Below are 25,090 nucleotides of genomic sequence, written 5' to 3' on the forward strand. Positions count from 1 at the left end.
TTGAGATAACCGAGCAGGGAACTGCTCCCTTGGTACCCTGAGACCTATAATGAGCTACAATGACTTTGCATCTGACCAGACAACTGTACTCTCTCAAAAGTATCTCGGGAGGGGGAAGGGAAGAGAAGGAGGAGGAGTGAGAGAACAGTGACCTGACCATAGAGTATACTTTTCAAATGAGTTTTTTTCCACATGGTTTAGCAGGACTGAACCTGGAACTATTTACCCACCTTTCTCTCCCTACACACATAAAAAGGCACATCCCCCCCATCCCTCCAGAGTTTAAGAGATTTGGATGAAATGGGCCTCTGGTCCCAAATACCCCTGGTTTAGATATTGAAAAAACAGAGCTGGACTGATGCGCCTTAGAGAACTCACAATCATGTCCATTTTTGACTTATCTGTTATAGAGATTGACCCAAGTTACACCACTGCAATTTGGGGTGTGTTTGGAGCCAAAGTCCCTGGTCTCCCACTCCTGAATATAAGGCACGTTTATTGACATCAATGTGATGTGAGTATTGAGATTTTCCCAGGGTTATGGTTTGGGCCATTATATGGTCTGGGGCCACTTGCAGTATTTGGATTGGATCAAGGCTCAGATTTCAAACATCTCCAAAGTCTTGGGGTCTTTGGATCCAGATTGCCAGTGTGGCGCATCTCTAGGGATGAAGGAACCTTCTGTTCTGAGTTAAAGAAGTTTTGTATCTAGCTACCCCAACAAGTTCACCTGTCCCTACTGCTTATCCTTGTTAAGGAGGCATGTTATTTTGACACTTACGGAGAAGATATTCCGAGCTGTCGTGGTCATAGTCATTGTCCTCAGGGAAGTGGTTGATACGGAAGCAATGTCCTTTGTAGATTCCTAAACAAGAACAAAACAAACAAGACATTGAAACACACACACAGAAAAAGGACCTTTATAAATGGTCATCTGCTTGTTCTGCTCCATTTTTTCCCCCTCATGAGGCAGTTATTCTCCTGTAGGGTTTGGTCTTCAATTTCCTCACATCAACAAGATAATCTAGACAGCAATCTCACAGTGAGTGTCATGTGGACCAGGGATCCATCAACAACGTGCAGGAGGAGGGCCCAATGGTGCAGATCAGTCTCTGTGTTTCTATTATTCATTAACCGGTGCTCTCACACTCAGGAATAAAATTAATCTAGGGTGAGTTATCTACTGCACAGAAGGGCTTGGTGTTCACCAAACAAAGATTTGAAAATCATCAGTTAATACCATTTTAGCAGGAGCACAGCTGCACCTTCTCAGATATGGCTGTGCATTTACTTTACTCATAATAAGGATTTTGTAGAAAAGAATGACCAAGCCAGGGGATTTCTGCTGTGCTCTGTGGCTCTCAACTGCCGGTCTTGTTACTACACAGTTCACTGAATTCATTCCCAGGATAAAGTGGCACGGCTACTTTATTTGTGATAACTGCTCAGGAATATTCTCTGTAATTCATTTCAATGGCTCTAAACAACAGCTAAGTAGCTCATCCTGTGTGCATAAATGACCCACCTGAATTGTCTGCAAGATGAGTCACAGCAGTTCAGTTGCGAATTAGTATCTGCTAAGCATATTTCGCGGTACCACTCTTTGTTCGCTCTAGACTGGTTTGCTACTCTTTTATGGCTCTTAAATGAGGCAATCTGTCCAAAATATAGTTTTTAACCATCTTACAGCTTATTTTTACTGCAGTTCATGAAATGAAAGCGACTCTCTCCCAACACAACATACTGTCTGAGCATCTGAAATTGGGGTGGTTATTTCTTTGAGATGCTTGGTTGTGTCCGGATGCCAATTTCCGTATTCAGACATAATTTTTCCTCCCATTCATTTTTTTAAAAGCTATGCATAGGAGAGGCATGTTTTGTTCTAAGTCAACATTTTTCAAAAGTTGTGACTCCTGACATAGTTAATGAAGCATTGCCCCTTGTTGCAAAGAGGAAATAACTCTGGTATCACAGAGAGTATGATGTGGTAAGTATTCATAAATGCTGGCTTTTTAATGGCAACATCTGTATGGCGGACTATGTAATTCAGGAGATTCACAATGAGTTATGGAGCTCAGTCAGGGATGCAAATGCAGCCCAAGTTGTTATAATCTGTCAGCTGTTTTTTAGCTTAGGTGAAGCCACCCAGTGATCTCCATTTTGTTCCTGGATGACCAGTGTCTCCATAACAAATCATGATTTTTCAGATGAAGCTATTTTTGGCAGTGTGAGCAAAGAAGCCAAGAACTGGATGGATATCGAGACTTGGACTTCGATCTCATCCTTAGAGGGGCTCCCTTTCACATAGGGGTTGAAACACATTGAGAGGGCAATATGGGAAGATATTGCACTGCTGCTGTCCATGCTGCTCCTGGTCCATGGATAGCACCTTTCATTTTCCAGGGCCGGGCATCTGGAACATTTCAACACCAATAAATTCACATGAAAGAATACAAACGTGTAGGGTACACACAATGAAGCTATGCACTGAAAATGGTCTCAAGCCAGACATTTCTAGAATACATCTAGATTTCAAATCCCCTCCCAACTGCCACGGGTGTTGGGATCTGGTGTTTCTGTTTGGTTATAGAAGGAAGAGGAATCTGTGACATTTGGATCTGAACCAAAGTCTGGATTCCAAAACTTCTCTCCCAATAAGTTTGATGTGGTTCATATCAAGGGTTTGGGTTCTGGCTCTTGTCTAACATCTGGTATTTGATGGGTAGTAACAGCAACAGGCTAGGTACATTCCTTACATAAACAATTGTAATGTAATGTAGCTCAACGGGAGCTTATGAAAATCTCTGTGTGGCTCAACCTCACTGTCAAGAACTCCAGTGATATATTGGTTATCACCAAAATTGTTATTATTTTTTGGCCACATACACCGCAGTAGGCTGAAGTAACAAAGTTCGTGGCAGAACTGACCCCAAAATGCAACAAATATTTTTTCATAGGACTCAACTTTGAAATCAGACTGGTGCAAAATTCAGAGCCGCTCACGTGGAGACTGTAGAAAAATGGTCAGCCAGGAAATTGTGGTAAACATAAGAGCATCTCTTTGCTTATTAGCACAGCCGCTGAGTCTTCTCTTTGCTTGAACTAATTAAAACAAAAAATAACGTAACTAAGGACTGTACCAAAACTGAGTTTGAACAAAATATGCAGCACTTCCCGCAGCAAGTGGTAATGGCCTACAGAAAGTTCAAAAGCTGTGAAATGTAAAAGAAGACAGAGGATTCCAGTACAATGTCTAATATTATAATTCAATGGCCCATTGTCTCAAGTATCTACATAAAATACCAGTATCTTATTTAAAGTTTCCCATAGTACTTGACAAGGAATGATACAGTCGCAGTTAGATACTGATCAGTGTGTAAGCAAATGTGGCCACATCATATCAGTAATAGCTCATGGGGATAGTCTTCTACTTTAGAACCTTATTTTATTCAGAGATGCTGTGTCTGCCAGAACACTGGGGCTGTCTCTTACCCCCTTCAGAAAGGGATATGGAATATTTCACTTCTACTCTGGCTTCCACCAGAGATGAGTATAAACCAATGTCACTGCCTAACAGTCCACCTCCTTATTGAGAAGCGCTTTTGGACACCTTCTGAGGCCAAGGTGCAATACACCATTAAGCCAATAGGACTATTCCTCCCCCGAAAGGATCACTGATCTATGTTTTAATGGGTACCTTCGAAATGGGTCACTTCTCGATAATGAACCTCGCTCAACCAAATAATTTCAATCAGAATTTGAGCGAGGATTTGGTCCAATAATAACAAATAGCCCACATTTATGATGTAGTAGTGATATAGTTGGAGGCAGAATGATCCAGGAACTAGGGGTCTAACCAGCAACCTGGGTTCAGATTTCACCACAGACTTCCTGTGTGACCTTGGACAAGCCACTCACTCTCTGGGACTCAGTTCCCGTCTGTAAAATAGGGAGAAAAGCACTTGCCTACATCACAGGAGTTTTGTGAGGATAAACACATAACAAGACTGTGAGCTGTGCAGATACCATGGTTATGGGGGCCAGTCAAGTACCTAAGTTAATAGTATTTTGCTAAAGTTACTTTAACTACCTAGCAATGTAGAATTTCCAACACCAGATCAGATTCGTCGTGCCATGTAGCCTGACTCTAGAAATGGGCAATACAGAATGGTTCAGAGGAAAGCAACTATCCTTCTTCCCTGGGGTAGTACCTTCTTCTCTCCCCTGTCCTTCAAATAATCCTCCCATAGGATACATCTAGCCAACTGTGTAACAGTGTTCAGAGGGGTTAACATTTCTTCCCGACCACTGAAAGCAATGACCTACTGCCTTGAAACATAAGATCTGACTAACCTTATATGTTAACATTCATAGCAAAACCATATGATGACTGGTCATACAGTTATTCATCACTTTCAAATGGAGTATTTGACTAGCTTAGCAATCATGCCACTGGTAATATTCTGGGCTTTCTAGTTAAAGGTGTGCCTGAGCAGTGCCATTCAGTTCCAGATCTGAACTTCCCTAAGGAAGGAAGGGCGTACAGATTCAAGCTTCCAATTCAGGCGCATAAGAGAGACTAGACTGACCAGTGATCTTTTGACTAGATCTGAACTTTCCCAAAATCCTGGACACCAGAGATAAAGACGGTGCTGCTTTGCTGCCATTGGAATTTGGGTTTCAATTCTTTTCCTCCCTGTATTTTCTTGGCCGTGCGTTGCAGTACCCACAGCCTTATCGGGATGAAACAGCAAACGCTATCTGAATATCTTTAAGCATCCTAGTCATTCACCATGCTCAGTTCTTGTCAGTAATAACATTCCCTGATGATTTAGAATAGCATTTCCAGAGCAGTACTGGAAGGTGGAGTGCTTAAATATTTGAGAGTACTTGTCAAGGCCATCCATGCGTTTGCTGCCTCCCTTCCCACTCCCAATCCCGAAAATTATACGCCAGCGGATGGTTCCATGCTGTTAGTGTTTTGTTGTCATTTAACGTACGCTTCCACCATACAAGAAGCTGGCACCATTACAGCAGAGGGCCTTTAGTGCAGGGTGTTTGTGTCAATAGAACTTCTGTGACTTTCTGATCCGAGCACGCATTTAGAGAAGGAGATGTTGATAGCAGCGGGAGGAGAGATGGTGCTGGCTGGTGCCCCCTCCCTCTTCATTAGCATTCTGTGCTTGCACTGCAGGGGTGCTGCTCCATTCGTAGCTTCCTCCTTCAGCGTCCCTATTTTCCCTTATTGATGAGATTTCAAAGTGAAGCATCAATTTTAGACGCCTCAGACAAAAATCATTATTGTCCTCTCCAGGGAGGCCAGTTTTCTATCACGCACTTTGAGCAAGCGACCCCACCCTGCAGTACCAACCCAACACTATCCTACATCAACCATGCACAACATAATACAGCCTCAAATATCTACAAGGAATAGTGTGACGTGAGGGGAGTTTGGAGAGGGGACGGTTGAGTGGGGAAGAGCTAAGGTTGCAGTGCATGATGTGTAAGCAGATGGTAGCTGTGACACTGGTAAGGTGTGTGCCTGTGGATGGAGGAGAACAGGGTATGCACTCTCAGGTGGTTTAGCTTTGTCTTTACTGGGGTTTGAGGCAGGTGTGATATGTGTGTAGCAATGCTAACTGCTTCACAACAATGTGTTTTGTATAGTCACAGAACGAATGCAATGTGCTCCATATTGCTTTAATTAGCCCATATTCTATTCTACACCTGTACAAAGGGTAACAAAACCCAGAAAATATGATGACATCAATGAGCTGATGTACAATTTGGTGCTACCAAAGCAGCCTTCATTTTCAATTTAAATATCATTTATTTTTAGGTAAATGTATTGGTATATTAAAAAACAGTGGCACAGCCTAGCTATCAACCAATTGGCTGATTTCTTATAGGTATCACACCAGACATGGATCTTGAGAAGGGATCTGAAGGTGGGTAGAGAGTTGGTTTTTAAGGATTATTTCAGGGAGAGGCTGCACTCCAGGCATAAGGACCATAATTTGCACAGGATGGGATGGGCAATGAACTAAGGCCTGCCCTGTTGTTCCCCTTGCTTTATTGGTTCTGAGGTTAAACTATGAACTGCAATTTCCAGGGCTGACCAACAGCCAATTTTACAGCTAAAACTTGAATGTTTACTAGACACATCTTCTGAAACCATCAGCCGAGAGAGGATTGATTTGAGGGTAACATTACAAACAACATGACAAGAAGGGGAGCAATTATAACTGAAAATCTACAGGAGCATAATGTTCATCTAACCAATAGCCACACATTTTTATTTTTATTTTTTAAATAAAATACTTTTGCATTTCTAATTTGAGGAAAGTAAAAAAAATCCATCCAGTAACAGAGAGACACCCAGAATAGCTAGAACATATCTGGGGAGAATGGCAATTGTTACATTTTTTAAAATTTCTTACATCGTTCTCATGCTGGGCAAGTTCTGAAATATTTTGCAGCATGGCTTGAGAACTAAGGAGATTGTATAAATCAGAAATTGCTGACACTCTCTGCACAGTTTAGAATTAGTGAGACGGGCTGTGCACTGCATTCATTACTCTGGTTTTACACTGGCAAAACTGTACTACCCGCAATAGAGTTTCACCAGCAGACACCACAGTGCAGAATAAGATCCACAAAGTATACTTTTTTTTCTCTTTCCCCTTTCTCTTCTGTTACCCCTTTTTGACTCGAATGATTTGCCATTATTCAGGGTCGCATGGTTTCTTCTGGTTAGGAAGAGAAACTGATGGTGGAGCCAAGTATTTCTTTGATGCAATCCTGTATATTTACAAAGGATATACAAAGTCCTGTTTCCCTGAATGCAGCAGGAATTAAACAGCTGGAAACAATTTCTATGCCCCCTTTCCAGACAGCACCTAGCCCAAATTCACGCTCTTAGCATTTTCTCAGGGTCATGCTACCATTACTTCCGTGACTGTGTCTGATGCGTCCTTGCTGCTTCTCTGAGTCTGCTTCTTTGGTCTTTTCTCCTGCTTCTCTCACAGACATATACAGCTCCATCAAATAAAACCCCGTGAAACCCCTCTTCCCATGTAGCTTGGATTCCTGAGTGGCCTCACACACATGCCTATATTTTAGGTAGTGGTTCCTATTATTTCAGCTACCTGGTTCCATAAAGGAATTTAATGGCTTCTTAAATTAAGGGTACCAGTTACATCCCTCGGTTTCAGCTAGGTTTTACCCAAGCCATAAGCAAACTATAAAATGGCCAGTTCAGAAAGGAAAGGCTGACGCGCCTCAGAATCTGTTCCATGTTCCTTATGTTCACGTCTGGGGTTTTGCTATCTCCAGCTGCCCACTCCACTTATAAAGAAATAGAATTTGCTTGACTTGTCGCTTTCTACATTAATTTGTCCATCGGTCGATTGTTTATCTCCTGCTGTTCTCAAAAAATTTCAAGAGCTTTTATTTAAGTGCCTCAAACAAGTACAGATTTTGTGAGCCTTTGCCAAAAGATGTTTAATGCTGTCATTATAAAGGAAATCACGCCCTAACAGATGCAGGTGGTGTGCAGAACATGCCAGGTGTGAATCTGCCATCTCACACTGGCTTCATTGTCAGGGATGGGGAAGCTAGCAGAGAAAGAAACCTTGGGAGGTAAAATACGCGTTTATTGGGTCTTTCGGCTTTGAGAGCTGTTTGGTAGTTGAGCAATCTTTGTGATGCTCAAAGACCCAAAGTCTAGCTTCCTTCTGAAAGTCACTGCCAGTGGCTGAGGCAGATGCTACCTGACACCCTTGTGAGTCCTGACAGTTTGGCCACATGATGGTTTGTTTGCATTTGCTTCATCTTAAAGGTCAGTTTTATGAAGTGCACTGTTGATGCACAGAGCCGTAAGTCACATCTTTTGTAATACAGGCCACAATTGTGGAACCCACTTAAGCACTGAATCGGGGCAATGTTCTGTAGTGGAAGTGGGTGAGGGGAACTTCAGGGCCCTTTAAGAACTCACTCAGTTCAAAGGTCATTCAAACAATCCCCTCTTAGGGTCCAATTTATTGAGTCCCAGGTGCATACTGACACTCTAGGCCCCAGCCCCAGTTCAGTGACTCTCTCTCCTGATAATCCAAAAATAGAACATCAACTGTCAGTCTTCAGCCCAGTTTCAGCTGGGCGCAACCCCACCCAAACAGCTGGGCACAGTCCTGAGGGACTGTCTTTCTGCTTCCCAGCCCCTCCTGCCTGAAAGTTTGTCCTTTCCCACAGTCTTTCTAGCTGGGCCTTTGCAGTCTGTCACCAGCTTGCACAGGGTATTTTCCAGGCCTCGCTCCTGGAGAGTTTTCCTCACTCTCTCCTGCTTCTTGAGCTTCCCCCACACTGACTCGGGCACTGCAGGAGACGCCGGGCTCCCAGCAATGTCTATAGACCTTGCTACAGTTTTGCGGACTTCTCCACTTTACTGCAACTTCCTGCTCCTTTTGTACTGGAATCATCGGATTCCTCTCAGGTGGACCTCGTGCTGTAATCAGGGTTGGCTTAGCCCTAAGCCCTCCAACCCATGAGGCAGCTCACCATATTATAGTACCAAAGTCCTTATTTATCATGAATTGTCTATGCGGAAAGGACGTGCTTTTTGCTCACCATTCTTAAGATCTTCTGCTTTCACTAACCTCATCCACTGTATGACATTGTCTAGTCTTATTTCCCTTTGTAGTTTCTCCTTTGGTATCCTTCCATAAGCTCTAGCCTCTTTCTTTGCTAGGAACCTAAATAGTTAAAGTGTTCTTCGCCATCCCCGCCCCCACTAACGGCACTAACTTGACATTGCTATGTTACTTATATTACTGCTGTTCCATAATAGTCTTAATATGCAGCACGGCTGGAGTGCCACATTTCTGAAGTGACCTATTTGGTGTCTTCAGTGTGCTACTTTTGCAGCCATAAATAGCAAGAGGCTCAGTAGTAGTTTGGGAAGCTTGAACTTCTTGTCCCCTGCCACACCCTTTTCTCTTTAATTTCACCAGGTTGGAATCTATCATTGTCGCTGATCTCCAGCAAATGTCATTGAATATTCACATCATCCTATGCAAAGTTCTCCAGCCATGTCAGAGAACTAGTGCCTTACTCCAGGCACTGATGTCTCCTGGGATATGATGCAGATGTTGCTCTCTGCATTGAATATTAATATTTTTTCTCATCAGGCAAATTTCAAACTTAATACTAACTGGGGCCACATGGTAGCTCTAGTAGTAATAGCTTGCCTGCACCAATGAGGACAGTATCATCAATCAAATATTCCGCATCATCCTGACGAGATTCTGATTTCATTCATACTGAAATAAACTCAGACTACCTCCAATGACATCAGTGTTACTCTCTATTTATATTAGGATTGAATGGATTGTATCCCACCTGGACATCAGATTCATCTTCATCCAGAACAAAAGCCATTTCTTTCTCATTTCTCTTTCCTGGCCTCTACATATGGCACCATACACCAGGAAGTCTCTTTCAGGGAAGAAGATAGGCTACTGCCAGTCTATCAATCATTAGAGAGGCCTGAAATGTCAGTTTTGTCTGCTACAACCTTGAGATCAGATAGTCATCCTGTTTGATGTAGCATTCATAATCGCTGAGTGACAACCCATATTTATTTTCACATTGTCAAACAGTGCTTTTCCCCACTGCTAGCGCGACTAGGATTGAGTTTCCCTTAAGGGGGAGTTAGTTTGGTTTCATCTATCTAGTTTCCTATATACCAGATTGCTATCAGTTCTTCCTCATTAACATGGTGATCAACCAAGATTTGATTGGGCCCTCTTTTGTGAGCACAGCACAATTCTAAAGCCTACATCACGGTCCATCAATTCCTCGGGGAGAAAAGATAAAGGAATGGACATTTACAGCCTTCCAAACTCCCTTCTTAATTTATACTTTGACATAGACATGGGCATATACAAGGCATGAATGCTGCTTTCTGAAGTAAAGTAAATATACTCAGCATACTGTTAAGGCCAGATTTCCTAGATCATCTGTTGTCTCACTTTTTCCATACACATTCTTAAGCTATTGCCAACTCCCCACTAGCTCTTTCTTCTTTTAGAGCCTTTTGGAACTACAAAATCTCCATACTTAGAGCTGCTGAATTTCCTTCATCCACCTTGGTAGGAGAGTTGTGATTTGTAACTTGAACCACCACCTTTGTAAACAGTAGGAACCAACACTCCATGGCAATTTTTGAGGATGATTAGATCTGCTTCTGAAGAGTGTATCTGGCATATATTTTATAAGGGACCAAACAAAAGAGTCCACATCTAAATGTTGTGGCTTAAACCCATCTCCAATTCTTCCTAGGCACCCAGACTTTCTTCACTGTTCATGTGGCTCGTTTCATTACATCACCAACCTAACTTGTTCTTGAAGGGAGGCTGTGGTGCAAGGAAATGTTCACTTCCAGCAAGCCAGCAGGATTTGATCTGGGAGCAAACACCCTCTAACCCCTTCACAATCCAGCATCTTAGGTTGCTCTCTGACTTTCATACTCGCCTAACACTTTTTCCATAAAAGCCTACAAAGTCTGGCGGGCTACATTTCCACAGTACATGGTGGTGACACGCATTAATGGTACAATTATTGGAAAGTAGAAAGAGTAGCTCACATTAATGCTGCCACTTGTGAGATCTCATGATGAGTCAGAAATGTACATGTCATCATAATACTTATTTCCTAGCATAGACCTGATTATTCAGTCTGCTACAATAGCAAAGAACATCTTTACCTTGACAGATAGTACAGAAATTATGGCAAAGGAAAGCACTGCCTTGACACTTTAAAGGGAAATTGTTCTAAATTACCCTCTATCATTTGACTCATCTCCTTTTGTTAAACACATGGTTCTTGAATCCAATCTGCTCAACTTCCAGGGAACAGGCCACTGTATATCAAGGCTTTTCTTCATGACAGCTGAAAGGATAGTGGCAGACTCCCTGTGGCACTGGGCTAAAAGCATGGGGCATGACACTTCTATCACTTGCCTTGGTGTAAAGCAGGAATAACTCGACCGAAGTCTGTGGAATTACAACAGTGTAAATCTTGCGAAGGCAAGAGAGGAATCAGTCCTAAAGTGAGGTGGTTTGCAGGAGTGAGAACTACTTGTATGAGTAAGCACTGCAGGATCAAGCTCCAATGCTTATGTTGCACACAGGTAAGAATCAGAACACAATACAAATGTACACAATAGAAAATAGTTGATTTCAGTAACTCTTGTATTTGCACGGGAGCAATCGTAATGACTGGCTGGGGACATCACAGCTCAGAGCCATGAAGACAACAATCCCTGATAAAAGGTTACAAGCCTTTTTATTGATACCATAAAAACTTGCAAAGGAAAAGTGTTACATTTGGGAAGGTGTGAAGCACAAGTGCATTAATCAACTGATTAGGAATGCATGAGGTATTTTGACTGCTGGCATCGTGTAAAATTTCCATATATCTCTTCAATCTGTGGTTATCCATCACCAAACTTAGCCTCTTTGATGACACTTTTTAAAAAAATTGAATATTGAAGAAGTAAGAGGGAAACATCACTCCATAAATCATTTTAATTGAAGGGAATGCTTGCAATATAGCTGGCGCTACAATATAGCAACCTTGATTTGGGTCCTTATTCATTTCAGAGCAAACATGTTTTCCTCATTTCTATGCCAGATTGTTGAGCGTTATACATAGAAGCAGTCTCCAGAGATTGATCATACACAATCAGTGATGCAGGACCAAAAGCAAGACAAATGACTACAAGGAATCCAAAGGTTAGGAGAAGGAGATGCGACCGGCTGGTTCGGGTCCAGACCTCGATGATGGCTGCATTTCGGAGAACCTGAGCCAAAGGTTCCAAGCCCACCACAGAGCTGCATTAGCACAAAGGGTAGGCCACCGAGATAGACCATGAAATCTCCCTGAGGAGACTGTATTATATAGTTGGACACCCAAAGATGATGCCTAACCTTGGAAACATAATTGGGATGCAGTTAGAAAGACCAGGATCTAGAGTGAAAAATAAAGGAATCAAAAATGCTCCAGCCAATTAAAGGCAATCTAGAAAGAAAATATAAAGAAATCAGGTTTGAAGGACATGCAAAGTCAGGACCCTATTGCAGGGGTTCTCAAACTTCATTGCACTGCAACCCCCTTCCGACAACAAAAATTACTATATGACCCCAGGAGGGGGTCTGAAGGACCAGGAGTGGGACCAAAGCTGGAGTCCACCCGAGCCCCACAACCCCAGGTGGGGGGGCCAAAACCAAAGCCCAAGCCGCACTGCCCCGGGCACAGGGACCAAAGCTAAGGCCAAACCTGAGCCCCACTGTGATGGGTTGCTCCCCATGCCCGGGCACCACCTGATACACTGGAGTCCCAGTGAGCCCCCCTATTCCACCAGCCTGGGGTCCCTAACCCTGTCCTGTGCCAGGCCCTCAAGCCTTCTCCTGCGCGCGCACGCACACACACACACACACACACGTAGAGACACAACCAGCTGCAGAAAGATACACAGACACTGAGATCCGCTCTGTGTGGGAAGACTCAGCTCGGGGATTGCTCAGCACTCAAGTGCTCACCTCCTTTAAGATGGAAACCCAAAATTATATTGTCTTGTGCTACATAGAGATCTGTCCAGCGCAAGCTCATGAAATCCGCCCCCTCCCTCAGTGTGGAGGAAGATATGAGCAGCTTTTTGCTCACCGCCCTGCCCCCCAGCTATAAGTTACACAAACTGGTTTCAGGATGAACAAAAAACAAGTTTATTAACTACAAAAGGTAGATTTTAAGTGATTATAAGGGATAGCAAACAGATCAAAGCAGATTACTGAGCAAATAAAACAAAACACACAAACTAAGTGTATTGCACTAAATTAACTGGTTAATAGTAGCAAATTCTCACCCTAAATGTTGTTTTATGCAGGTTGCAGAGTTTCCTGAAGGTGACCTGCACTGCTTGTCACTTAAATCTCTGGGTATTCCTTTCACAGGCTGACCTTTCTTGCCTAGGTTCAGCCCCCGCCACCCTACCCACACCCCCCCAGCTTAGTTCCTTTGTTTCTTCAGGTGTTCTCAGCAGTCTTCCTTCTTGGGTGGGGAGGCAGCGGAGAAGAACCTAGATTAACTCACTGCCCAGCCTTAAATAGGATTTTCATAGGGTGGGAATCCTTTGTTTCCCAGTTTGACCCCCCACCTCCTCCTAGTGGAAAAATACCAGCAGTCCAAGATGGTGTTCAGTAACAGGTGACATGCTCATATGACCCTGCTGTGTCAAAGCAGCTTCCCAGGAAACTTCTCAGGAAGGAGGGAGATTAGTATCTTCAAAGTCCTATTGTTCTCCCTAATGGCCCATTCCAGTCTGATTGCAGGTGAAACCACAGTTGTAATTGTTACATAGTCAACATTCCTAACTTCAGATACAGAAATGACACATGCATACAAATTGGATAATTACAATCAGTAAATCATAACCTTTCCAGTGATACCTCTCATGCCCCATCTTGCATAAAACATACCTTAGTTATGCCATATTCATATCGGAAGCATAACTCTATGAAGAATATGGGGCACAGCGTCACACCCGCCACCCAGGGCTGAAGCCCTGGGGCTTTGGCTTCAGCCCTGGGCGGTGGGGCTTGGACTTTGGCGCTCGGGCTCCGGCATCATCCCCAGACCCCAGCAAGTCTAACGCCAGCCCTGGCGACCCCCATTAAAACGGGGTCCTGACCCACTTTGGGGTCCCAACCTACAGTTTGAGAACCGCTGCCCTATTGCATCACGGGGTTATTGTTGATTTAATGATAGTTAATTATTAGTAGTAGTATATACAGGGCTTGACATAACTGGTACAAGCCAGCTCCATAACAAAGTCGGATGTCTCCTCTCCATATAACTTGTCTACGTGGATGTGGGGGGTAGAGATGGTACCGCCTGTTGGCACTCAGAGCTGGATTGGAAACAAAGGCCCAGCTACCTACCCTGGTGCTGATCGCCATAGACATCTGTGAGCAGCGCTAAAGGAAGGCAGCAGGGAGTGGCTGTGGGCAGAATGGCCAGAGGGGCCCAGGGAAGGGCACTTTTTGCGAGGCTGTGGCGAAAATGCAGGCGATGAGGGCTGTAAGGATACAGCTTAAGAGGAGGAATGGGCAAGTAAAGGAGCAGGAGGGAGCAAATAAAGAGAGGTGTGATTAAGGAGGACGAGACAAGCCATCAGGGGGAGAAAGGAAGGAGGAGGTGGCTGAAGGGAGCTGTGGAAGAAAGTAGGAGGGAGGAAGCTAAGGAGAGAACTCAGAAAAATGAGATGTTTCAGAGAATGGGCTGCAGGAGAGGAGAGAGTGTGACAGATGGATTTGACCAGATGGCTACTTTAGGTCTTTTTATGGGCAGTGGTCTTTTGTTTTCCTTGAGTTTGAATCCCTTTTCAGCTATGTGTGTGTGCATACACTTCTCCACTGTTCCTTAACAGTCACTGTTTTCCAAAGATATACTCATATAGTGACAGAAATCACAAGGGTATACGTGTATGTATACAGTGGCTGGCTGATGATAATTAAAAGCTTGCAATTGAAACATTTAATCCCCAAAGTCTGAAAATTGACTAAAATTTTTACAATTAACAAGTGAAACAACAATAATCAACATGTAGACAAATTACAAACAAGATCAGTTTTAATGAACAGGAACTGAGGAGAACTCATCTGAGTCCTACATCTGAAATTTTCTATTGTCTAAGGAAAGCTAGACATAAAAATGAGAGACAGCAAAAGGCAGTGTTTGCTCTTTTAGCTTTAATTATTCATTAGACATGTTTTCCTTTCTGCTGAGATTCAGAACAAGACACTTTGGCAGGCTGCTCTTAAGTTTACAGAAGCTGTAACTTCTCCATTACACCAGCTAATAAACACAACTGAATATAACTGTCTGGTTATATTTGCAGAAGTAGCCCTAGGAAAATTGGTTAATGAATCAGAAATGCCTTAATCAATGTTATTCACCCACAAGAATGCAACGCATGGAATGCAAATCTGCAGTGCACTAAAGCACAGGTGCATAAATATTTTATTGATAAGAGTTCTGAGTTCACTTTGTTACATCTGTTTTTTAGTTCAGAATCACTTCCGCTCTGAAATGCCTCAACCTCATGGAGGAAAGAATGATGGTGATGGTGGTGGCTGTGCACAAACCAATTTATGAACACTAGACTTGAATCTAAATAACAACTCTGCAAGCCCCGTTCTTCCCCAGAATCATTCTCTGCTTCCTCAGCAACCAAAAGATGGGCATGGCTGTCTCCTGGCAAAGGACGGGGTGGGGTGAGGGACCTACAGGTGGGAGACAAATCCATGAGGCTTCCCTTCTGCTGAAAGGGGCTGAGGGGGACTGAGCCCCTCCCACCCTATGGATCTTAGGAGGGATTCATATGGAGCCAGGAGCCATCTTGCCCCCCGTCCTTGGCCTGGGGGCTCCTGGCTGCAGTTGTTCTGCTCTTGACTGCCCCCCCTCCCACCCCGTGTGGCTGTGCAGCAGAGGCCATGAAGGGAATCTGGAGGGTGACAGTGCCCTTACAGATTTCCACAGGGAAATCTGGGTACAGAGCAGAACACACTCCACCCCTGACCCCCTTCCACTCCAGATCTCCAGGAGAGTCAAAACCAAATCCCTCAGAAAATGAAATATGCACACTCAGTGCTTGGCCCCAGAGTCTGCCTCCGCAGGCGCTGCCATTACAGGGAGCCCTGGCACATCCTGCAGGGTCTAGTTTTTAATTGCTTTCAGTGTGCCTGCGCACGGCTGCTGTGGTGCTCAGACACTGGGCTCTCGCAACACCTCAGCTTCTCGGATAAGCTTGTTTTCACCTGGGTTTTAATAGCTGGCGACAGGCAGCTGCTTCACTGCTTGGCGAGAGCCCCCGAAAGGCCAGCTCGTGAGGTAACACTAGGAGTAATGAGCTGGGAATACTGCTCTGTGGAGACACATGGATTTGATAGCTGCTCCCTCCCTCCCACCTTAGTCACCGTGCGGCATAGTTTACTGTGGCTTTGGTTTCAGCATATTACAAATGCACCTTGTTGCACATGAGACTGCACAGGGCTTTCAGGTAGCCACATGCCAAGCAGAGCACCTTCACTCTCACTCTGTAATTGTCTTGACAAGACAGTCGGACTGGGAGCAGTCAGTGGCAGGGCACGCTTCCAAAGTCCTGGCTCTCTTAAAGGGGCCGGGGGAAGGGCGGGGGGGAAGAATCTGGTACTGACTGAATCATTACAACTCAGTGACGTGCTGCCAATATTTTAACAGGGCACTGAGACTAAAACAAAATGCCTCTTCGCTCCACTCCCTGAGCTTGTGACAAATCCCAGGTGTGTGTGTGTGTGTGTGTGGGTGTGTGTGCGCGCGCGCGCGTGCGCGTGCAGGGCCGGCTCCAGGGGTTTTGCCACCCCAAGCAGCCAAAAAAAAAAGCCGCAATCGCGATCTGCAGCAATTCAGTGGGAGGTCCTTCGCTCCGAGCCGGAGTGAGGGACTTGCCACCGAATAGTTGGACCTGCTGCCCCTCTCCGGAGTGGCCGCCCCAAGCACCAGCTTGCTAAGCTGGTGCCTGGAGCCGGCTGTGTGTGTGTGTGTGGGGGGGCGCTGGTCTACACTGGGGTTGGGGATCGATCTAAGATACGCAACTTCAGCTACGAGAATAGCGTAGCCGAAGTCGACATATCTTAGATCAACTTAGACGCAAGGCGATACATTGATCCCCGATAGATCGATCACTACCCACCAATCCAATCCCGATCCGGCGAGTAGTGTAGACATACCCTGTGTGTGTGTGTGTGTGGTGCCATTTAGCGTCAACCTTTTGTGTGCTTGCAGGGGGTGGTCATAGCAATTCAAACAGTGGCTGGGGACCAGGAAAAGGACTTAGCCATGACACATGGTGTGGGCGTTGATTCGCCACTTCTCTATAGTGACTCCCTAGAGCTCTCATGGAGTGCCCAGAGGGCATTGATACCCTTCACCAGTCCAAAAACATCACCTGCCCTCTGGCAGGGTGTGAGCTATTTCTAAAGTGACTTAGGAGCACAAGCTGCATTGATAGTCAATGGGACTAGTGTCTTAAGAGCTTGTCTACAAGCAGAGACTGACCCGTAGAACTGAAGCACTATAATTATACTATAGCTATGTTGGTATAACTTCCTAGGTGGACACACTATTCCAAAATAAAAGTGACCTTTTAATGGCATAGTTTTAGGGTGACCAGATAGCAAGTATGAAAAATTGGGATGGGGGTGGGGGGTAATAGGCACCTATATAAGACAAAGCCCCAAATATTGGGACTGTCCCTATAAAATAGGGACATCGGGTCACCTTACATAATTTATACCAATATAGCTATAGAAGTGTAATCATACTACTATAGCTTTGCTGGTCTATTGCCCTGTGTAGACAAGGCCTAAGTCACTTAGGGGCTTTTCAAAATCCTCCCCTCCAGGACACAGAGGCATTGCTGGCAGAGCTGTAACTCACAGCTCCCTAAGCCAAGTTTTCTGTATTTGCCCCAATATCTTTCTAATAAATCCAATTATCCTATGGTCATTTGTACTTTCTTCTCTAAGGTCATGACCGTTTTAGTATTGCTAACTCCAGGCATTCAGATACCAAGAGCCAGATCCCCCCAAACTGTGAGATTGTCTTAAAAATGAGATATTAAAAATAAGATACTGGGTGGTCTTTTTATTTGTCTTCTGGTTTTTGAGCCCTGGGGATCACATTTCAAGCTTTAACCAGTCAATATGAAGGCTAGAAACTTATTTTTTAAACAAATTGAGATGACGTGATTTAAGGAGCTGTAAACTGGCCCCTGCAGACCTGGGGCTAGGTTCGGAAATATTGCAGGCAATTCTTCTTTTGCTCTGAAAAACGTAATGTACATGTTCCCACAGAGTGACTGAGGAGCCTGCATATAATGTAATGGGCTAGACTGTAACTTGAGGCACAGTCCTGAAGAAGACGTGGTGTCTAAAGTGCTCCATTCCAGGAGAAGGCTCTAGAGGCATTGTGACTCAGACACACCTTTCAATCACAAGTCTTCCCTTGCTCCCAGGGGATAGTAAATTACTGCTGGCCTATACCAGCAGCAAATTATGGCATTCCTTGCTCTGGCTCAGCTATACTTGGCCGGTGAGTGGGATGTGTGGATCTGTAGCACAGCCCATTCCCTGCCCACCTCCTCCAGGGGAGGGGAGTAAGTGTGCATACATGCCTGCTGGAGCAGGAGTGTAAGACGAGTCCTTATTCGCTTGCCTGGGCATGCAGGCCAAGTCAGAGTCTAGTCTTATGTAAATATGTTATGAGTCTGACTCATATTGCTATTTCTGAGTCAGTCCATAAAGACTAGAAATATTGCATGTGTATTAAAATTCTGCTTGAAGTTAGTTTTGAAAGCCTCAAAATAGATAAGGTTTGCTGTATTTAATACCAAACTTGGATTTGAATAAGTTCATTTACATCTGCTAATGCAAAATCAGGCCCTGATCCTGTGAACCCTTTATTCACACAAATAGCCCCACTTCTATAGTTAATGGAAATACTTGCATAAGTAAGTGTTCGCAGGATCTGGCCCTTAAATTGGACCAGAGTAAATTTTGCACCAGATATTGAAATGCATAGAATTTCTTAAACCAAGGCTCAAACAGAAAATGTCCTTCCTTGAGAGATTTTGAAAGCAATTCCTAGATGTAGAATTAATTTATTTGCCAACATGAGCTGTGGCTTTGGAAATCTAAAAGTCCGTCTGACTAGCATGCTTAAGTAGGATACATTGTGAGCAAATGTGTTAAAGGAAATGCTTTTTCAACTGTATTGTCTTGTTTGTGTAAATTGTGTTCTATTCTTAGAGGAGTCAAAATAATTTTTTTTTTAAATCTCATATTTTATATTTCGTGGAACAAAGGACAGGAGTGATGAGAACTTCTGAAATGATAAATGTATGAATTTATTCCACTGCCACCGCTTGGGTTTTAAATTAGTTTTATTTCATGTTTCTGACAAGTTAGGGTTAGTTTTTATCTGTTTATATAAGGAAATCTTGCCTTCTCTCAGTTATGCTGGGTGTAATTCAAAGTAACTCCACAGACTTCAAAGCAGTTACTCTGGATTTACACCAGGGTAACAGATCAGAATATAGCCCTGAGTCTCTCAAGTTACCATGGGCTTGTGAATTATGCCTCTTTGAGAACACAATTGGCCCCTTTAACTCTTAAGTTGTTGCATTTGAAAAGTTCATTTAAAGAGCAACATTTACATATGGTGAAACCCAGAGGTCAGAAACCATTTGTATTGTGCTTATACCAAAGTACATGACCAGTACATCTATTCAAAGATTCATGTGCAGTAGGACTAAGGGTTTGACATAGTAGCCTGATCTTGCTCCCATTGACCCTATTTCCAATTATAATTTTGCCACTGACTTCCAAGAAAGTGTGATGAACCAATGTGTCAGGAGCTGAAGTGTGAATTACAGTACATATATAGTCTCCAATCCTGCAAATGCACAAGTCAGTAACTTTATGTAAATAAGTGATCCACTGAGGAGGAGCCACAGCAAAGTTGGGAGTTTGCAGATTATAGGGTCATTTCGACAAGTGTGGATCCAAAACGACTCTACTGAAATCTGGATTAAATGGAGGTAATTGAGATGAGAATGTGGCCCAGAGGCAATAATGTAGGAATAGGATACGGATATTCCAAAGCACAGTGAAGCAAAGGGATTCTTAATCCTGCATTTCCATGCTTTTGTGGGCTCAGTTCAACGCTCTAATATCAAATGGATGTCTGGTTTCCTGGACATTTGTGTAATATTTAAAGCAAGGAAAAGAAAATGAATAAAAGGCAAAGTGTACAAGAGCTGATCATGACAAACCCATCGTGTTCTCTGTATTACACAGGACAGACCTAGATCTTCTAAATCTGGTCACTGGGAGTCAATCAGAACCATTTCTGAGGTGATGGATCACAAACATGAAAGATGCAGATCAACAGTTTCTAGGAGATGGCAGCATCTCAGTGCATCAACAGTTGCGGCTTTTTCCATGTTGAGGAGAGGGACTGATGCCTTAGATTTTATGCTAAAATTCATTATACAATCTTAGTTAAAAACAGGCCCTATCTGAATGGGAGCAAAACAGTATTAACTATAAACATGTTTGTTGCTAACATAGTTCTAGTATGGTTTCCTTTTTCATTAGAGGCATTTTTCAAGCCTATAGCATTTACGAACCATGAAAATCAGAGATTCACTCCCAGGTCTGCGACCTCCCTGCACTTTGGTGAAGTTAGGACCTGGATCCAAGTATCAAAGATGGGCCATTGCTCCATAATGGGTTGAACCAATTCTGAGGTGCTCAAACTAAGGATTTCAGGCAATAGGAATTTGAATCTAAACTTCTAAATTGAGGCCGCTCTCTTCTGGGAATAGGAATTTATAATGGAAAGGCCATTGGTCCTTGAGTCTGTATATACTGCCCTATTATAATAGGGAAACAGAAGTCCTAGCACATCACTATGGTACAGTAAATTTACCTTGGGTGCAGCTCCAGTTACTTCAGTGTAGTTACACCAGGACTGAATTTGCCAGAGGGCATTTAAATGACTGGCTTTAGAGGTGTGGGAGAAAACTGAGCTTTGCTCACTGCATCCAGTTCTTCAAATGCCACACAGGAGAGTTGCAACAAGGAGCTGCTCTAAACAGCCCTATGAGTAGGGTGACCAGACAGCAAATGTGAAAAATCGGGATGGGGGTGGGGGTAATAGGAGCCTATATAAGAAAAAGACCCAAAAATCGGGACTGTCCCTATAAAATCAGGACATCTGGTCACCCTACCTATGAGAGACTGAAAATGTTTGTTTCCAAAAGTTATTTTTGAAAATAGTTTCTAGTAAACAAGGCTCCATTTAAACTGCTAAATGGAGCATCTGCCGAACTAAAGGAACTGATGACAGCACGTGAAAAGAAACATACGCCAAGTATACACTTCAGATACGTATTGAGTGCCTGTCTCTAGGAGAGCAAATTAACAATAGTTCCTGCCCACAAGCATTGACTAAAAATCACTTTCACAATATAAGAAAAGCCCCAATGAAAGCAAAACGAGTAAAGCTAAGCTGTACCTATCCCTCCCCGTATCCTCTCTCATGGGGGAGAATGCTTCTCTTTATTTCAGTTGACAATTTTTCACTCTGTGCTTCCTTTTGCTGTGAGAAATGTTAGCGATGCCAAGCCCAGATGGCTTTTGTTCGGCGCAAACAATGTCTACTGAGTAGTACGTTTAAAAAAAATCAGCTAACTAAACCAGTGGTAGAACAGAGTAACCAATAGAAAGGGCAGCTGAAAGTAATTTTTTTTAAATGGATCATTTGGTGCATTCCCAGGGCAAAATGTGCACCTTTCCAAAGTAGCCTATGAACCAAGGAGAGAAAAAAAGACATTCCTAATAAGGATGGTCTAGGAATATTTAGAGAGGAAGATAAACTCCATCTTAGGGAGGGAACCAGCCTGAGTTTCTCCTTCTCTTGAACACACTGAACTCAACTCAACTCAGTAGCATATTTCAGTAAGTGCTTCACTTATTGTCCTACTTCTCCCATACGCAAAACCCTCATCGACTTCAGTGGGGATGTTGCTTGCGGAAGGAGTTATGAAGCAGGCCCCAGAGATGTTAGCAGGGAGGTGGGAGGCAAAAGCATAGGGAAAAGGGTTGGATTCAACCTATTAGGACAAGGACAACCTCCTCACTAACAGGCCTTCACTTTACAGTACCGTACAGAGTGGGGGAAGCACCCCTGGGCCTTTACAAAATGATCTGGCCATGCCGGACCTTCCTGAAGACCCGTCTTGGCAATGGGGATAACCCCCTTACCAAACTTGCCAGTTCTTTATAGCACTGGACTATGGGGACTGTTTCTTCTTTACTATCTTTCATGTCTCGTAAGGGAAATTAGACACAGCTCCAGTCTCTGCACTAGTCAGTCTCCAATAGTCATCTCATAAGCGCTTTGTTGTACAGTGGAAGTCAGAATCAAAGCACACCCTGGGCAGCCATCTCAGAAACCACAGCATCAGAAAGTTAGCTACATCCCAATGTGATTACAAATGGGCCAAAATGCCATCCTTACTCAAGCAATGCTCCCATTGAACAAGCTTGAGCCAGCAGCTTTACTCATTCCAGACTTAGGCAAACTCCTGAATCAATGCCGGAGTAAAGACTGAGCAAACAGTAAAGCCCTCAGGCTTTGGCCCTGTGTGATTAGTGTAAACTGTAGTCTGCATCGAAAATAATAAGTGAGGAATGGGCAGAGAAGATGAAATGCAAGATCCCGTATAATACACACAGTTCCTAATGTAACTGTGATTTCAAAGAGAAAACTTCAGAAGTCAGACTTCTTGCTATCGATTACACATTACTTTTGTGATGTCACCTCTTTGCTCTGCTTGTATTTCAGCATTTCTCCCCCCTGATAATGTGAACCACAATTATCTAAATTAACAGCTTCAGTTCTAACACCCCTGGTGAACTAACATGGCTTATCAACAGAACGGGGCCTTTAATCCCTTTGGCCTGTAAAGAAGCACAGTACACACTATTGAGAACATTTCCTCCATGGCAACAAGACTGGTGTTCCAAGAATTAGATTTCCACAATGCCCCTGGGCCTCGCTTTGACATCGTCATTGTTCCACAGCACAACCCCCCCAACACCCACCGGGGTAGCATAAATAGAGTACATAAGATCAACCAATATAGAAAAAGGCTACTTGGTAGTTAATTTGTTAAAAAACATATCATTAAAATCATGCGAGCGTGGCTACACATTGATGCTGTATAAATATTTAAAGGCATTCCTCTGTAACACTTTACCAGAGCAGCATTCCAAACTGTAGCTAAAATGATGCATGTGAATGGAAAGCAAAAGAATATTCCACCATTCAAACTTCTTTAATCTGCCTTTGAAATGTGTTTTTTAGCCCAGCTGCTGAGCATTAGTATGAAAAAGCCATTGGTCCAAATCTGTTCTTGGTGTAATTCTACTAGAGTCAATGGAGTTAAACCACAGATCGTTTGGTCCTTTTAAGCAAAGCGTAAGTTTCTCCCTAGATCGCTAATGAATACAATTGAGAGAGAGCCCTGCCGCTGTCAGGAAGGTCATCATATCTCATGTGAATAACAAGAATGAAAACCAGCGGCTCTGCAGTTTTACCACTTAAAAGAAAGTCCCCCCAAGGCTCTCAGCCACACCATTCATCACTAACTGGCCCAAACCTGGCAGCACAACTATTCTGAGTTCAAATCTTCCAGTTTGACAAGCAGTCTACCTCTGCTCTACATTACCAGAGAGCTACCTGTAGGAATTACTTAAAGATACTTATACTTGTTGTGCCTCCCTCCCAAGGCTATTGGAAGGCTTAAGTACAGACACATCTGCAAAGTATGGTAGGATCCTTTGCTAGTAAACACTTATAAAAGTACAATAGAAGGAAGGATGGCCTTGTGGTCACAGCACTGAATGGGGACTAAGGAGATGTTGATTTGGTTCCTTGATTCTGCCACAGCTTGTGTGATGTTGGGCAAGTCACGTAGGGGCATTTTTTAAAATGGATTCAGGGGCCTAAAATTGGGGATAGGTACTTAGTGGTAGTGTCAAAAGTGCCTAAGTACCTAACTCCCACTGATGTGGACTAAGGGGATGTTTAACTGCCATGGCGACATTGGCTGCAGCCCCAGTTCTGGGACCCTCCTACCTTGCCTAGGCTCCAGCCTGAGCCTGAACATCTACATTGCAGTTAAACAGCCCCTCAGCCCAGCCCCATGAGCCCGACTCAGCAGGCACATGCCAGCCTCGGGTGAGCAGATGTCCCGATTTTATAGAGACAGTCCCGATTTTGGGGTCTTTTGCTTATATTGGCTCCTATTACCACCCCACCCCATCCCAATTTTTCACATTTGCTGTCTGGTCGCCCTAGGCCAGCCACAGGTTTCCGTTGCAGTGTAGACATACCCTCAGAGGCTACAGAGCCTGGGAAACTCACATATAGCTATCAGCTAACTCAGGGGTTCTCAAACTGGGGGGCGGGACCCCTCAGGGGTCGCGAAGTTATTACATGGGGGGTCACAAGCTGTCAACCTCCATCCCACACCCCGCTTTGCCTCCAGCATTTATAATGGTGTTAAATATATAAAAAGTGTTTTTAATTTATAAGCAGGGGTCACACTCAGAGGCTTGCTATGCGAAAGGGGTCACCAGCACAAAAGTTTGAGAGCCACTGAGCTAACTGCTCGACACTGGGATTCTTTCAGTTAAAGACAGAGTGGAGCAGCACTTGGTGAGGTGAATTATTGCCCGACTTAGCTGGGCTTATGGGGAAAAGGTTGAGCGCTACAGAGTGGCAGCTTTATAGAGATCCAGGGTATAGATATTGTATATGCTGATCCCAATCCCTGTACCACTTTAGATACAGGCTATGGACATATGTTTAACCAGCAACCGAGAGGACCGGTCAGCTATTAACCCAAGGGCTGGACTGCTGGTAGCTGGGAACATCCCCAGTGTTTGTTGGCAGAGATGCTGCGATTTCTCAAGCTCTGAAGGGTCCAGGTGACACACACTACAGACAATGATCACACTATAAAGATGGAGATATCACCCCTGAGAGAATATCAGAGGGGAATGTGTTTTGGTGTTGAAGGCTAAAGTATAGAAAATGTTATGTTGAAACCTTGCATCTGACTGTCTCTAACCAAAACAAAAGGGGAAAGGTCTGTATAAATTTACACCAATGGATTTACTGTTTAATAGCTTTTGTTTAAAAGTTATTCCTAGTATTCCAAATACTACTTATAATATTTTATACTACTTACAACGTGTTTTGTGTGCATTTTGTTTTACTAGGAAAGTGTACGGTGCTCACGCTCTGAAACTGACGGGGGATGATTCCCATCCATTTACCAGGGTTTTACATACAACAGCCATCCAATATTGCTGGCATACCCTCTCTCCCCATGGCATTCACACAGATTGTTGGGAAA

General features: G+C 43.7%; 1 protein-coding gene across 1 annotated transcript in view; it reads right to left on the minus strand.

The window, feature by feature from the left end:
- The window catches only part of CACNG4 (calcium voltage-gated channel auxiliary subunit gamma 4), a 53,091-nt gene that overhangs the window by 12,202 nt on the left and 15,799 nt on the right, over positions 1-25,090 (minus strand). The window contains exon 2 of the mRNA XM_039501859.1: positions 782-865. Within this exon, the coding sequence (XP_039357793.1) occupies positions 782-865 (84 nt within the window). The remainder of the gene's footprint in view (positions 1-781; positions 866-25,090) is intronic.

This window comes from Mauremys reevesii, linkage group 15 (genome assembly GCF_016161935.1).
Source record: "Mauremys reevesii isolate NIE-2019 linkage group 15, ASM1616193v1, whole genome shotgun sequence".
Taxonomy (NCBI): Eukaryota; Metazoa; Chordata; order Testudines; family Geoemydidae; genus Mauremys; species Mauremys reevesii.